The sequence below is a fragment of the Phalaenopsis equestris genome, unplaced genomic scaffold, assembly GCF_001263595.1.
Source record: "Phalaenopsis equestris unplaced genomic scaffold, ASM126359v1 Scaffold000162, whole genome shotgun sequence".
In the NCBI taxonomy this organism is placed as follows: domain Eukaryota; kingdom Viridiplantae; phylum Streptophyta; class Magnoliopsida; order Asparagales; family Orchidaceae; genus Phalaenopsis; species Phalaenopsis equestris.
Genome location: NW_018164604.1, coordinates 109,986 through 124,232, shown reverse-complemented (window position 1 = coordinate 124,232; position 14,247 = coordinate 109,986). Strand labels below are relative to the sequence as shown.

At 37.9% G+C, this 14,247-nt stretch overlaps 1 protein-coding gene across 1 annotated transcript in view; it reads right to left on the bottom strand.

The window, feature by feature from the left end:
• Positions 1–13,257, bottom strand: part of LOC110022013 — a 73,676-nt gene extending 60,419 nt beyond the window's left edge. The window contains exons 1-2 of the mRNA XM_020720778.1: positions 12,967–13,257; positions 6,755–6,806 (exon numbers count right to left, since the gene is read on the bottom strand). Of these exons, the coding sequence (XP_020576437.1) occupies positions 6,755–6,806; positions 12,967–13,094 (180 nt within the window). The 5' untranslated portion in view covers positions 13,095–13,257. The remainder of the gene's footprint in view (positions 1–6,754; positions 6,807–12,966) is intronic.
• Between the last annotated feature and the right edge of the window lie 990 nt (positions 13,258–14,247).

Below are 14,247 nucleotides of genomic sequence, written 5' to 3'. Positions count from 1 at the left end.
TCACCTACCGCTCACCTACCTCCCACCTACCACTCTCTTGCTTCTATAAATAGAGAGGGTGTGAGGCTTAGGAGAGCAAGGGAAGAAATCTTAAGGGTGTGAGGCTTAGGAGAGAAAAGGGAAGAAATCTTAAGGGTGTGAGGCTTAGGAGAGAAAAGGGAAGAAATCTTAAGGGTGTGAGGCTTAGGAGAGAAAAGGGAAGAAATCTTAAGGGTGTGAGGCTTAGGAGAGAAAAGGGAAGAAATCTTAAGGGTGTGAGGCTTAGGAGAGGAAAGGGGAGAAGATATCTTGAGCTACCACAAAGGAGGAGAGAATAGCTATAGAGTTAGAGAGGAGGAGAGCATCTTGAGGCCTTGTATCAAGGTGTCGCTTGAGAGGGAGGCCATCGAAGGAAGATGAGGGCTCATCTTTATGTATAAGCTATGTATTCTCCATTTCTTTTGCCTTAGTGAAATATTTGATTGATTCCCTCCCGTGGACGTAGATCCAGTTGGATCGAACCACGTAAACGATCTGTGTTTGCTTGTGTTCTTTTTCGTCTCATTTCTATGTCAGGAAGTACATATCTCACAACAGATATCTTATGGTTAAGACAACTTGTAGCAGAATTTGGAGTGAATCTTAGCAAACCCACTCCCCTCTTTTCTGATAACATATCGGTCATATCAATTGTGAACAAACCTATGTTTCATGAACTGACAAAGCATATAGAAATTGGTTACCACTTCATTCGGCAACACGATGACACGCAGCAAATTCAGCTACATTACATCATCTTAATGGACCAATCTGTAAATATCATCACTAAAGCACTTCCCAAGCACCGATTTATACACTTCAAAACCAAGCTAATGGTTCACTCGAGTGAACATCAGCTTGCCGGAGAGTAATAACCAAGTCTGACAATATCTGCTTTCCATTCTTCTTGTCCTGCCACCACTTCTGACCCCTGCGGCTGCCTTAGTGAGGAATACTAACGTCCTTATTCCTTTCCAGAAGGTTCTCTGTTTTCTCTTTATACTACCTTGTACACAGCAGGTTTCCTTTGATGAATATAGCTGAACTTCATCCATTGAGTTTCATACCGGCCTTCATTAGTGCCTATGCATCTTTTGGTGATGACGGCAGCAAGATTGAGAGCAAAGACAGTTGCTCTATAGATTGCAAGAGGGGTGGGAGCTTAAGAGAAAAGGTTTGAGTATTGGAGTGGACATGCAATTTTGTGCTATATATAAACGGAAACAAAGGACGCAGATCAAAGGATAATAAAGAAAAAGGAAAATATTTGTGGGAAATTTCCACTTGCCTCCTTTTGTAAAATTTCAAGCATTTAAATTAGTAATTACAACAGCAGTAAATATAATCCATACCTAAGCAAAATCCACAAAAGAGGTAACACTATCTATAAATAATAAACTAGATAAAATCAAACGAAAAGATAATTCTAAAAGGAATCATCCTAAGCTTGAATAACAAAATCAAAAACAAGTTTATCAGGGCAAATTTAACAACTCATCTGTATCGACTGTAAAATGAAAGTTGATCATGTGTTCTACCTCATGGAACCTTGATATCTCTACAGGTTTAGAATTCAATCATGTCCACAGACTACGGGAGGCATTCTCTTCAATCTTAATAGTGTGTTATGAGAAACGCCATCATTAGCAATTTTCATGGAAATCAAACTTTTAAACTCAACAAACAAGATCTATTTAATCTTTCCAACGTCCAATGCCCAAAAGAAATCACATTCATAAATAATCTGATGTATCACATAGACCCTCATATCACTTTGGTTACCGCATGGTGACATTCCTATATTGTGTTTAATTACATGTATTGGCTCAAATGACTTGCGCTAGGAAACACTTAGTAAGTAGGGATGACGAAGATCATATAGAGGTGTTGAAACTCATGTATGATGACACCCATACAGGTCTTGGTGGCCAAAAGTGAGGGCGGTAAAGTAGAAGCTAGGGTGATTTTATGAATAGGAGTGATTGTTGAAGTAGAGGTGCGATCAAGAAATGACTCCCAACAAGCTTGTACCATGAATAGCTTCTAAGAAAGGGAAACTTAGCTTGAGCTTCATTCTAGTCTACATGAATTGTGCGTACTTGACAGTATGTATGATCAGAGGGTTTAACTAGCAGTTTGTATGATTGATTTGATGCCCAAAATAAATGGTATGACTGAAAGGATTTGATTGGCCGTTTGTGTGATCAAGTGTGGTTAGATGTGATGGCTTGTGTAACCAAAGGTGACGGAGAATGGTGGTCCTCAAAGCATCATTTATAGAAAGCAGGACAGAATGGAGGAGGTTGAAGCAATCAATTAGAGTAGGAATCCCGAATTATTGTTTTGCGTCTAGATGAGTCAATTTCAATAGGGGAACAGGAAAAAATCAGCCATGAAAAAAAATTGGCTCAAGTTTTTCTTCTTATAAGTGTGGAAGACAAAGATAAGGAGCATGGTGCAATGGCCATGTATTAAGTTATTGTTTGAAAAGAGGATAAAAAAGACATTGAAATAAATGAGACAAGTTGAGGTCCACCTACAAGAGAACGGCGTTCAATAGTGCTTGCTTATTGTAAAAGATGAACACACCTTGGTATTCTTCACCACTCAAATGACCAAATTCAAAAGAAGAACATCACCTTCAAATCCATCAGCTTCTAAAAGAATGAATTGGAATTAATTAAAGGTCCATAGCACAAACCACGGTTAACTACCCACTTTTAGAAACTAGTACCAGCAATCAGTCTTGGAACAATAGATTGAAAGATTGACAATAAATAACTGAAAAGAAATATGGAAGATCCAATTGACAAAACTTGATTGAAAATAACAATAAATGATAATAATGCATCAACATGCTAGAAGCGCAAAAAAGGATCCCAAGTTTCTTGTTGTTTTATCAAAATATTCTACCGTTTTCACACCCAACACAGGATACCGCAACGGCCAATAATTTAATAACCAAATAACAACAATTTCACCAATAAGATAAGGAGCACCTTAATATCCACAAGTCTGTCTGTTTGTCTATCTGTTTATCTATCTATCTATCTATCTATCTGTCTATCTATCTATCTATCTGTCTATATGTCTATCTATCTATCTGTCTATCTATTTGTCTCTCTGTCTATCTCTCTATCTCTCTATCTCTCTATTTGTCTCTCTGTCTATCTGTCTCTCTATCTCTCTATCTGCCTGTCTATCTATCTCTCTCTGTCTATCTCTCTATCTCTCTCTCTGTCTATCTCTCTATCTCTATATCTCTCTGTCTATCTCTCTATCTCTATATCTCTCTCTGTCCATCTATCTCTCTCTCTCTCTCTCTCTTTTTCTCTCTATCTGTCTATCTGTCTATCTGTCTATCTCTGTATCTCTCTATCTCTCTCTATCTGTCTATCTGTCTAGCTGTCTATCTATCTCTATATGTCTATCTGTCTATCTATCTCTCTATATGTCTATCTGTCTATTTGTCTATCTATCTCTCTATTTGTCTATCTGTCTACCTGTCTACCTATGTCTCTATCTCTTTGTCTGTCTATCTCTCTATTTCTCTCTGTCTCTCTATCTATCTCTTTATCTCTCTGTCTGTCTGTCTCTCTCTCTATCTGTATGTCTATATGTCTGTCTATCTCTCTCTCTCTGTCTCTATTTATCTATCTATCTATCTCTCTATCTCTCTCTCTGTCTATCTGTCTATCTATCTATATGTCTTTCTATCTGTCTATCTGTCTGTCTCTCTCTCTCTTTGTCTATCTCTGTTTGTTTATCTCTCTGTCTGTCTATCTATCTGTCTGTCTCTCTATCTCTCTATCTATCTGTCTATCTATCTCTCTGTCTCTCTATCTGTCTGTCTCTCTGTCTCTCTGTCTATCTATCTGTCAATCTATCTCTCTGTCTGTCTATCTCTCTGTCTCTCTCTATCTATCTATCTATATCTATCTATCCATATTTGTCTGTCTCTCTCTCTCTCTATCTCTCTCTCTGTCTCTATCTGTCTATCTATATATTTATATATCTTTCTATTTGTCTATCTATCTATTTATATATCTTTATATTTGTCTGTCTCTCTCTATCTCTCTCACTCTCTCTGTCTCTATTTGTCTATCTATCTATTTATATATCTCTCTATCTGTCTATCTATCTATATATTTATCTCTCTCTCTGTCTCTCTCTCTCCGTCTCTCTGTCTCTCTGTCTCTCTGTCTCTCTCTCTGTCTATCTCTCTGTCTGTCTCTCTCTATGTCTGTCTCTTTGCCTTTCTTTGTCTTTCTCTCTCTATCTCTCTCTCTGTCTCTCTCTCTGTCTCTATCTATCTATCTATCTATCTCTCTATCTCTTTGTCTGTCTGTCTCTCTCTCTCTCTCTATCTATCTATATTTGTCTGTTGTCTGTTTTTCTGTCTGTATATATATATATATATTGGCGGGGTCGTCGCCATCGCTCATGCTCTACTAGGGTTTCGCCTCTATGGCGAACCCTGGTTTCCACTTCACTGCATTTCTCTTCGTCGTGCTCGTCCTCTTCGTGCATCGTTTTGGCAGTTCTCTACTCGGCATTTGCTCCTTCCTTCACGCGTCAGGTGCTCTACAGCGCTAATCCTCCTTAGGAGCTTTTTCCTTCACGTGTCAGGTGCTCTGCAGTGCTTGTCTGAAGCACGATAATGGCCTCAGGGTTTTCCTACGCCGCCGCCCTCACAGAGTGATAATCCCGCCAAACCCGCCGATGATACAGTGGTTCACAAACGCAGCTCTTCTTTCCACCTTGCAGATAGTCCGATGTTCCCGCAGATGTACCATGATTTTGTTGCAGGACTTGGAGATTGTAATCTCATCAAAAAAATAGAGAAAAAAGCGAGCAAACCAGTACTATTATTCTCTGACGCTGAAATTTCAACTTGTGCAGGAATGTACAAATTTTTAGTAGTTGGAAAGTTCAAATTAGGTCGCCCTAAGATGAAAATTATCAGGAAGGTTTTTGAAGATTTCAAACTAGTTGAGGTTTGGCAGGTGGGTCTTTTCGACTAAAGACATGTTATGGTACAGTTGAGCATCGAAGAAGATTACACAAGGATTTTCTCACAGAAATTCATCACAATCGAGGGCAATCATATGAATTGCTCAAATAGACCCCTGATTTTGATTTCAGTCAAGAACTTCCAATTGCGCCTATCTGGTTCTAATTACCTGAACTCAAGCCTCAATTCATTGACCTACCTATCTTATATGCAATTGAGACTATTCTTGAAAAAACTTTGCAGGCAGACAGACCTACAGTTCATTTCTCAAGACCTTCTATTGCAAGGATTTTGATTGAAAAGGATGATTGAAAATTTTGATTGAAAAGGATATTACACTACCAGATGTAGAAGAAGTCTGGTTTGACTCTGCTCACAATGGTTATTGGCAGAAAATCATTATGGAACAAAAATCTCACTACTACAAGCACTGCAAGATACTCGGAGACCTGCAAGAGAAATGTTTCAGATTGCACCGACAGTTGAGAACCAATAGTCAAAAGCAGGAACATGCAGCTTTCAGCAAACCTGATGACAGCCAACTTGAGAAGGGAATCACCACAACCCCTGGGAACCCTTCTCCGGACCATATTATAAAGGATAATGTTCGGACTGAAAGTCAGGATGGCCCCGCAGCTCCTATTAAGAAAGCATCAGGTGTAGAGGTTCGGACCGAAAGTCAGGATAGCCCTGCGGCTCCTATTCAGGAAGCATCAGGTGCAGAGATGACAATTCACACTTTACATACACTGGAACATATCGTTGTAGCAACGACTGTCTTTCCTTCTACTGAGGTTCTAATATCTAATCAGACCGATGATCACAAGAGCCAGTCTTCAGATGAAGAATGACAGGTTTACACTTCTCGGCAGAAGAAGAAGACTGAGAGCACACTTCAACTTGAAAACTTAATGGATGATACTTTGGTTACTCCTGACAATGGATTATCACGACACTTCAAAGTTTGTTATCTGGCTCCGCTCCTAAAACTAGAGGAAGAGGCAAGACTAAACTGGCTCGTCCCTAGCTACTTGTTTTTTGCATGTTTTAAATTTTTTGAGTCTATTTGTAACCTTGTGTTGGGGTAGTACTGTACTTGGTATCGTATGGGTAGAGTGTCTCTATTGGGCTCCCTCATACAACCTTTATGTATCTTTTTTATTTCAATAAAATCAGCCTTTGGGCTTCACACACACACACACACACACACATAGATCTATAGCTACTAGGTAGAATATCCTACATCCATAAAAATGTAAACTATGTTTTAATATTTTCTAGTTACGAAAATGAGGGGCAAGGTTTTAAGATAGAATTAAAAATAGCAATGAGTAGAAGCTACTGGAAAAAAAATAAATAAAAATAAATAGTTGATTGAGGGCAAAAATAAAAGGTAGTGCTTAATTGCAAAATAGAATAAGAGGATGCTTAAAGCAGAACATGATAGCGGGGAAGAGGTTCTTGCTGATCTCAATGACATTAAATGTTATCAAACATGAATGTTTTAGCACTTGCCTAAGCAATTAAATTTTCCATTTTCCAAACGAGCCAGCCTCTTCTATAGCTTAAATAACATGAATCTTATTTAATGTTTTATTTCTTCTAGAACTAAATGCATTTATAATGCAATCCCTTGTGGCAAGTAAACTATCAAAGCATAAAGGGAAAGTATTTGTGGGAGACATAAAAAAAGAGAGAGAAGAAATTAGAGTCTGAATTTACCGCAATAGCAACAACATTAACAAAGAAGTCAACTAGAGTTGCAGATAGCCACCTATAAGAATAAGCAGATCATAAGTACAGTGAAAACAAATATTCACCAATAAAGTAATTAATTAGATATAGTGAACAAGAATTTTGACCTGACATGGAAGGAAGCATGACAAATTAATCAACTGCTAATATCAAAATGTAAAGAAAAAATCCTTCATGATGACACAAAAATAGACATATAGCTATTTTAGACTGCAACTTAAATTTAATTAACTGTTGTGGTGTCATTAACAACTAATATATTCAGATTTCACCTTTCAAACAAAAAAAAAAGAGTAGGATCAAAGAATCTTTTGAACTCTGGCTTAACCTAACTTGTCAAAAGGTATGAATTGGCCATGATATTCATAACCTTTCACGTGCAATTTCATCAGAAATATCATATCACTTCTATCACTAGAATGATGGACCATCAACTCAAAGCAAATAACTTCATTAGCTTATTCCAAATATTTGAGGTTAGAATTACATATAGTTCAACGTACAGTCACGTCATCATTGTCCTTTTCACAACTATTAGTGGATAGTTATAAGAATCATCATTCTCCATTCATTCATACCAAGTGTTTCATAAACTTTCCAATGTGCAAGTATTTTTGCCATGTTATTTTAGTTTACACCTTTTTTTTCTAATTTTTTTCGCTAATGAGCACACGATGCATCATTTAATAAACAAATTCAATGCTTAGAACTACCGACAGAATTATACAACATGGATGAGTGTCTTAGATGAAAATTTGTCCTCCATTTAATTCTATAAAATATTCCAATTTTGCATAATAGGACCCCTTCTCTCAGGCACTCTACTAATCATTATGTGATTATACCTTACATTTCAAGTAACATCATGTATAACCCCTTCGTCCCTTAAATCAAGATCTTCTATCCATAAAATTAAAAAGGAAAGGCAAAGAAGCTCCAAAAACAATTCATCTGTTTCTTTCTAGCAGTTATATTTTACAATTTAATAATATCACAGAGTAAACATCACCAAAAACAAATCATAAGCCAGCATAAGTCATTAAGAAAGACTGGATCTCAAAGTCCTACTCGAGTTTGCACAAAACTCGAAGTTCAGCCTTGCTATGGTTTCTCCTCCCTTCAACATGTGCTCTCATATTTTTGTTTAATGATAACATCAATGCGTCCAACTGTGGCAGCAAACAGGGGCCTCCATACTAGCAACATGTGGATTTTTTGGTATTCGTAAGCGCAAAAGCTAGGACAAGGCATAATCTAAGCATGGGGATCATTCTCTATAAGAAAAAAAGATAAGTACTACTCATTGAGTGATAAGAGAGATAAAAAAGAGATGCGGAGAGAGAATTAATCGATAACATAACCACACATCTGCTTTTTGTTTTCATTCCATCTGCTTCTTCTTGCATAATAACTATTCCGTATAATGCTTACTAAATATTTATTTAACTCCATCACAAGCAAAATTGCAAGCCATTATGGTTACCCAATGTAAACACTAAGAATAAACTTCTCCCTATGTCCATTGTGTGCCAAATCGTGGTAGTTGTCGAAAATCACCAGAGCTGCCATTCCTCGCTCTAGATCATCGAAACACAACTATGTAAGCCTATCGAACTTGTGATTGCCTTCACTACCCTCTCTAACACAAAGGCAACTATTTCATCCCCATCCTACTTTAATTTCAGCATTCAGGACCAGTTTTCTTCATTATAACTACCTTGCATAATGTCCATACCAAAAGGAGGCAAGTAGCAATTGTGTGTTTGTGTTGTTGCATGGGTAGAAAAGCATCGCATGTCTCACTACCAACTTATAACATTTTCTTTTAAGTTTAGGAGACACTTTTCTATCACACAAAAGGTTCGATGCATTCCTCCACTTCAACAATCCAACTTGAACTATACTAATAACATCTTTATCTATATCACCATCCCTTTAAACAATAAACCCGAGATATCTAAAACGTTCACTCGTTTTAATAATTTGATCACACATTGTTACAACTTTAACCTTAGATCTGCTACTATTAAAATTGCATTGCCTATAATCAGCTTTAGATCTACTCGAATGTAAGGCCTTTAGACTCCTCCATAATTCAAGTTTTTAGTCTTATCCACAAGAAGGATCTCATCAGTGAAAAGCATACACCAAGGTACATCCTCCTGTAAATGAAACAGTAGTTCTCACAATAGAGAATAAAAAAGAAAGAAAATATTACATCCATATTTCTCGAAGCCATCATCTTCACAACAAAAAATAGTGTTCATTTTTAGCCATTCACTCAGACAAAAAGTACCTTTACCATTATTTATATGAAATGCAATATTTCTTTCTCTTTTTAAGCTCAATGGAATATTAGAGCGTTGTATAGCCATAGACATAGGTGCATCTCACTCAATCACATAATTTTACCTTGAGTTTGATAATTTTTTAAGTTCATTCTCTCATTCTTATTAAATTCTTACTCAAAATTTTTTTATTATCCTAATCGCTAGTTCATCAAGATACACGCTAACTGTGAAACCAATAACTGACCTGTACAGATGCGGATATTGGCTCTAAATTAGCATAAGCATGGCCACAAAATGGCATCCCCATAAATCATTCTAAATGCCAATACCAACCTGGTCAAGGCTACAGATAGAAGTTTCCAAGTCTGTTTCCACTGTTCAATAAATTGGCAGTTGTTTCATAGTTGGAAGCTAATTAAATTATTTGCTTAATTAATTCCTTTGATGAAGCTTCTCCCGCGCCTTCCCAGTTTGGAAGCCCGCCTCCCGCCTCCCGCCTCTCTCTCGGTTTCGCGAAGCCGAATAGGAATTCCGCCACTTCCAATAAGGGATCCCGCCATGCTGCCTAATCTGGATACGCGAATTAAGCACTTCCTTATATGGGCCATCTTCAGCTGCTTTAAATATGGATTAGTAAAGGCATGCAACCTAACCCGCTCTCTCCATTAATCCCTCCGCTGCTGACGCTTACGAGAAAAAAAAAAAAAAAGGGCAAACAAAGGGCTTTCTTTTGTTTTTTTTCTCCTTGGATTCTTCTTCACATGGCTCTTGGTTAGAGAGAGAGAGATAGGGGAGAGAGCGAGAGATTTTCTTATAATCGTCGAGGTGATCCACGTGTGTAATCTTCAAAGTAATAAAATTCCTCTGCAACTTCGAGAACATAGGCAATTTGTCAAACCACTTAAATTTATGTGCTCCGCTGTGTTTCTATTTTGTGAATTTTTTCGTTCCAATTTTTTGCTTTATTGTTGTCATTTTTTCGCAAAAATTGTTATGAGAATCTTGATTCGGATTTGAGGAAAAGCAGTGACTGGAGATGAAGTGATGACATCAAGGATCGAGAAGTTTAATAGCATAGATTTTGATAACTTGATGGTGTAAATAGATGACTACAGCTATGGGAAGAAACTCATCTTTCGTTACTGGAAAAACGATAGGATAAAATGGATGAAACTGATTGGAATCTATTTTATCGATAGGTTCTGACGGTTGTTTGATTAATCCTGTCGAGATTAGTTGCCCATAATATCATCATGGAAATGACTATTATAGATCTCATGGCGGTTTTATCAGATATGTATGAAAAGTTATCGGCGAATAATAAGGTGTATTTAATTAAAAAATTATTCAACTTGAATATGACGGAAGGTGTGTTTGTTGCTCAACATCTGAATGATTTCAATACCATTTGAAATCAATTGTCGTCTGTTGAAATTGGTTTTGACGATGAGATACGTGCGCTGATATTCTTAATTTCATTGTCAAATAGCTGTGAAGTCATAAGAATGATGGTTAGTAATTATGCAGGTAAATCTAAGCTGAAATATGATGATATTCGTGATTTTATTTTTGCTGAAGAGATGCGCAGGTAAGATTCTAGTGAGACCTAAGGTTCGAGTTTGACACTGAATGTTGATTCCAGAGGAAAATCACGGGACAGAAACTCAAACAGAAAAAGATCAAAATCAAATCACAGAGGCAAGAGCAAGTCAAAGTCTGGCCAGCAAGCAACCTGCTGGAATTGTGGCAAAGTTGTTCACATAAAAGAAACTACAAAAATCTGAAAAAGACGGAGGATGATAGCACTAATGTTGTAACTAAAGAAGTACATGATGAATTATTGCTGACAGTTCACAGTTCTGTTAATGACTAGAAACTGGATTCAGGGGTTTCTTTCCATATATCTTCTCACCGAGAGTTAATACGGAACTATGTTATAGGTAAATTTGAGAAGGTATATCTGACTGATGTAAAAACTCTGGACATGATGGGGATGAGAGACGTTGATATTGCACTCCTTAACAAGAGCAAATGGACTTTACAAAAGGTGAGACTCATTCCTGAGTTGAAAAAAAACCTCATTTATGTTGAGCAGCACAATGATGGTGGTCATACAATAGAGTTCTAAGATAGCTCCTGAAATGTTACAAAAGAAGCGCTGGTACTGGCTCGAAATAAGAAAACTGACACATTATATATGACTACAGGATTATTCAGACTTAATTACATGAGTCAGAGGGAAATGAAAAAACTTCAGTCCAAAGTCAAGCTGCCAGAGCTGAAGTTAGTTGATCTCAGCATGTGTGAGTTGCATTATGAAAAAGCAAAAAAAATGTCAGTTTCTTGGAAAGTGGTGGAATGTCAAAAGGCAGAAAAATTGGATCTTGTACTCACAGATGTGCAGGGACCTTCTTCAGTGGCATCTCTTAGAGTCATTGTTACTATGCCACAGTCATTGATGACCACATTAGAAATGTATAGTTTGTTAATCTACCAGAGGTCACAGTGCAGGGCAGTGATGGAAGTGATGAAGAGAGTGGGTCCGGGGCACCCATTCCTATTGTTCCGCAGTCAGTTGCAGAGTCGTCCACCCTTACAGCTACAGTTTGCAGTTCAATCAAAAATAGATGTTATCTTCAGCATTACTCACCGACCTTAAACAACATTTTGTTGACATATCGGGGAGAATCGCAAAACTCTGAAGAAATCTTGCAAGATGAAAATTTGAGCAAGTGAGAGCTGACCAGAAAAAAGAAGGGGCTGAAGTTATGCTCAACTTCAGCTAGTCTTCAAGCTTGAAGACTGGGGTCATGAGTTGCAGAGGTGGCGGATATCACGATTGAGTAAAAGGATGATACACACAGTGGATGATGCAATCAGTGTCTCAGTCTCCAAGTGGGAGATTTATTGAGAAAGTAAAGCTCGATCCACTGTTCAATAAATTGGCAGTTGTTACATAGTTGGAAGATAATTAAATTATTTGCTTAATTAATTCCTTTGATGAAGCTTCTCCTGCGCCTTCCCTGTTTGGAAGCCCGCCTCCTGCCTCTCTCTCGGTTTTGCGAAGCAGAATAGGAATTCTACCACTTCCTATTATAGATCTTGCCATGCTGCCTAATCTGGATATGTGAATTAAGCACTTCCTTATGTGGGCATTCTTCAGCTGCTTTAAATATGGATTAGTACAGGCATGCAAGCTAAACAACTCTCTCCATTAATCCCTTCGCTGCTGATGCTTAAGGGAAAAAAAGGCAAACAAAAGGCTTGCTTTTGTTTTTTCTCTCCTTGGATTCTTCTTCACATGGATCTTGGTTAGAGAGAGAGAAGGAGAGGAGAGGGATAGAGGAAGAGAGGGAGAGATTTTCATGTAATCGTCGAGGTGATCCACGGGTGTAATCGTCAAAGTAATAAAATTCTCCTGCAACACTGTAGATGTAGGTAATTTGCACGTAAATATGTCTATTCCGCTGTGTTTCTGATTTGTGAATTTTCTCGTTCCAATTTTTTGCTTTATTGTGTCATTTCTTCACAACACAAGTTAACTCATTCTTTCAATTGAATAAAGTCCCTTCACTGGACAACGTGTGCTAGAGAGCACAAAGCCTGGAAAGTCGGAGTCCATTCACGCTATACCCCGAACCAGAGCTGAGTGCTTCCACAGAACCACTCTTTCTTTGGTTCAATCAGTCTGGTGACTTGAACATTGGAGACTTCCCTCAGGGCTTCATAGCTCTATGTGAGGCACTGACCTCTTATTTGGACAGATTGCGGGCAAACAAACTCCTAAGCTAAAGAAAAAACCTAGACAACACGAGCCATTGCACAAATCTATCAATTGTATCAAAATTGATCGAGTAGAGGATTTCGCTTTGTTTAAGAAAAACTTACGGTGTGAGGAGCTCGAGGCGGAAAGGCGATCCATCAGTGATGGTCGTGTACAAAAGGATTGCCAACATGAAACAAGCAAGCGCAGCAAACAGAGCTTCCCATACTTTGATCGATGGCGAAGTAGCCATTGTTTCGTGATTCGTGATCGAAGGTTCCCTGTCTCAGACAGTGATATTCCGGGTGATAACGAGGACGGAAAAGAAAAGGCGAAGACGAATGAACGCGGTAGAGCGAAGTCCACGTCTCAACCAGGCGCAAAATTCAAGAGCGGCAAAATTTTGACATCTTGGAAAACAGCGTGTACAAAACAAATACATTTTACTATTATTTTAAACAATGAGCTATCAAGCTTTTTGCCCTCAACCCCACGTAAAAGTATTGCCGTGATACAGCGGGGGAGAGCGGGAGCTCGGACATCCGTTGTCCAGACGTTGCTTGCATCTGGACTCCTGGCGTAATATTTTCTCTAACACCAGGCCATAGAGAATGCTTCCCCCTTCCCTCCTATATTTTTACTATTATGATGGTTTCTTTTCACAGTTGATGGACAATTATTGAAATGTTGCTCATCTGAATTGCCTCTCTTTGAGTCATCTTGTTCATGTGGATGATGACCTTTTGGCCTTTGGTAAAGCATCATAGCAATCTTAACAAGAATTGCATAATATCACTCCATGTTTCAAAGAGCCATAAACATGAATGCAAATAGTGTTAAATCCTCAATTTGTTATTCTAAAAATGTCTCTGATTTGGAAAGGGCTCGGTTAAGTGGACAAATCTTACTTCCAAAGATTGCCCCTCCATTGAAAATATGTGGGCATCACTATACACTCTTCTAAAATCATTGTCTATAATTTCCCCAGCATGCTTGACAGGATTCAAAATCTTGTCGACGGTTGGAAGCAAAAGCTTCTCACTTTCAGGGAAGATTACAACTGATAAGATATTTGATTCATAGTTATATATAATATTGGTTTGGAACCACCATTATTTCCTAAGAGGTTAAAGAAAAGTATCTCTTCTTTAATCAACAAATTCCTTCTTTTTAGTGCTTCTATCGGGAAATTTCACATTATTACTGGGCATAACACTGCTAAGCCCAAACTTTATAGAGGTCTGGGTCTTCCTAGCTTAGATTCTCTAAACACTATGTGTAAGACCAAACTTATATGGACATTTTTTTTCAATTGTGATAACCTTTTCACTACTTGGTGCTCTTCTATTTTTGGCCTTAGGGGCTGAGCCACTAGGGTTTACGGAAGACTTTGGAGCTTTAAGAGT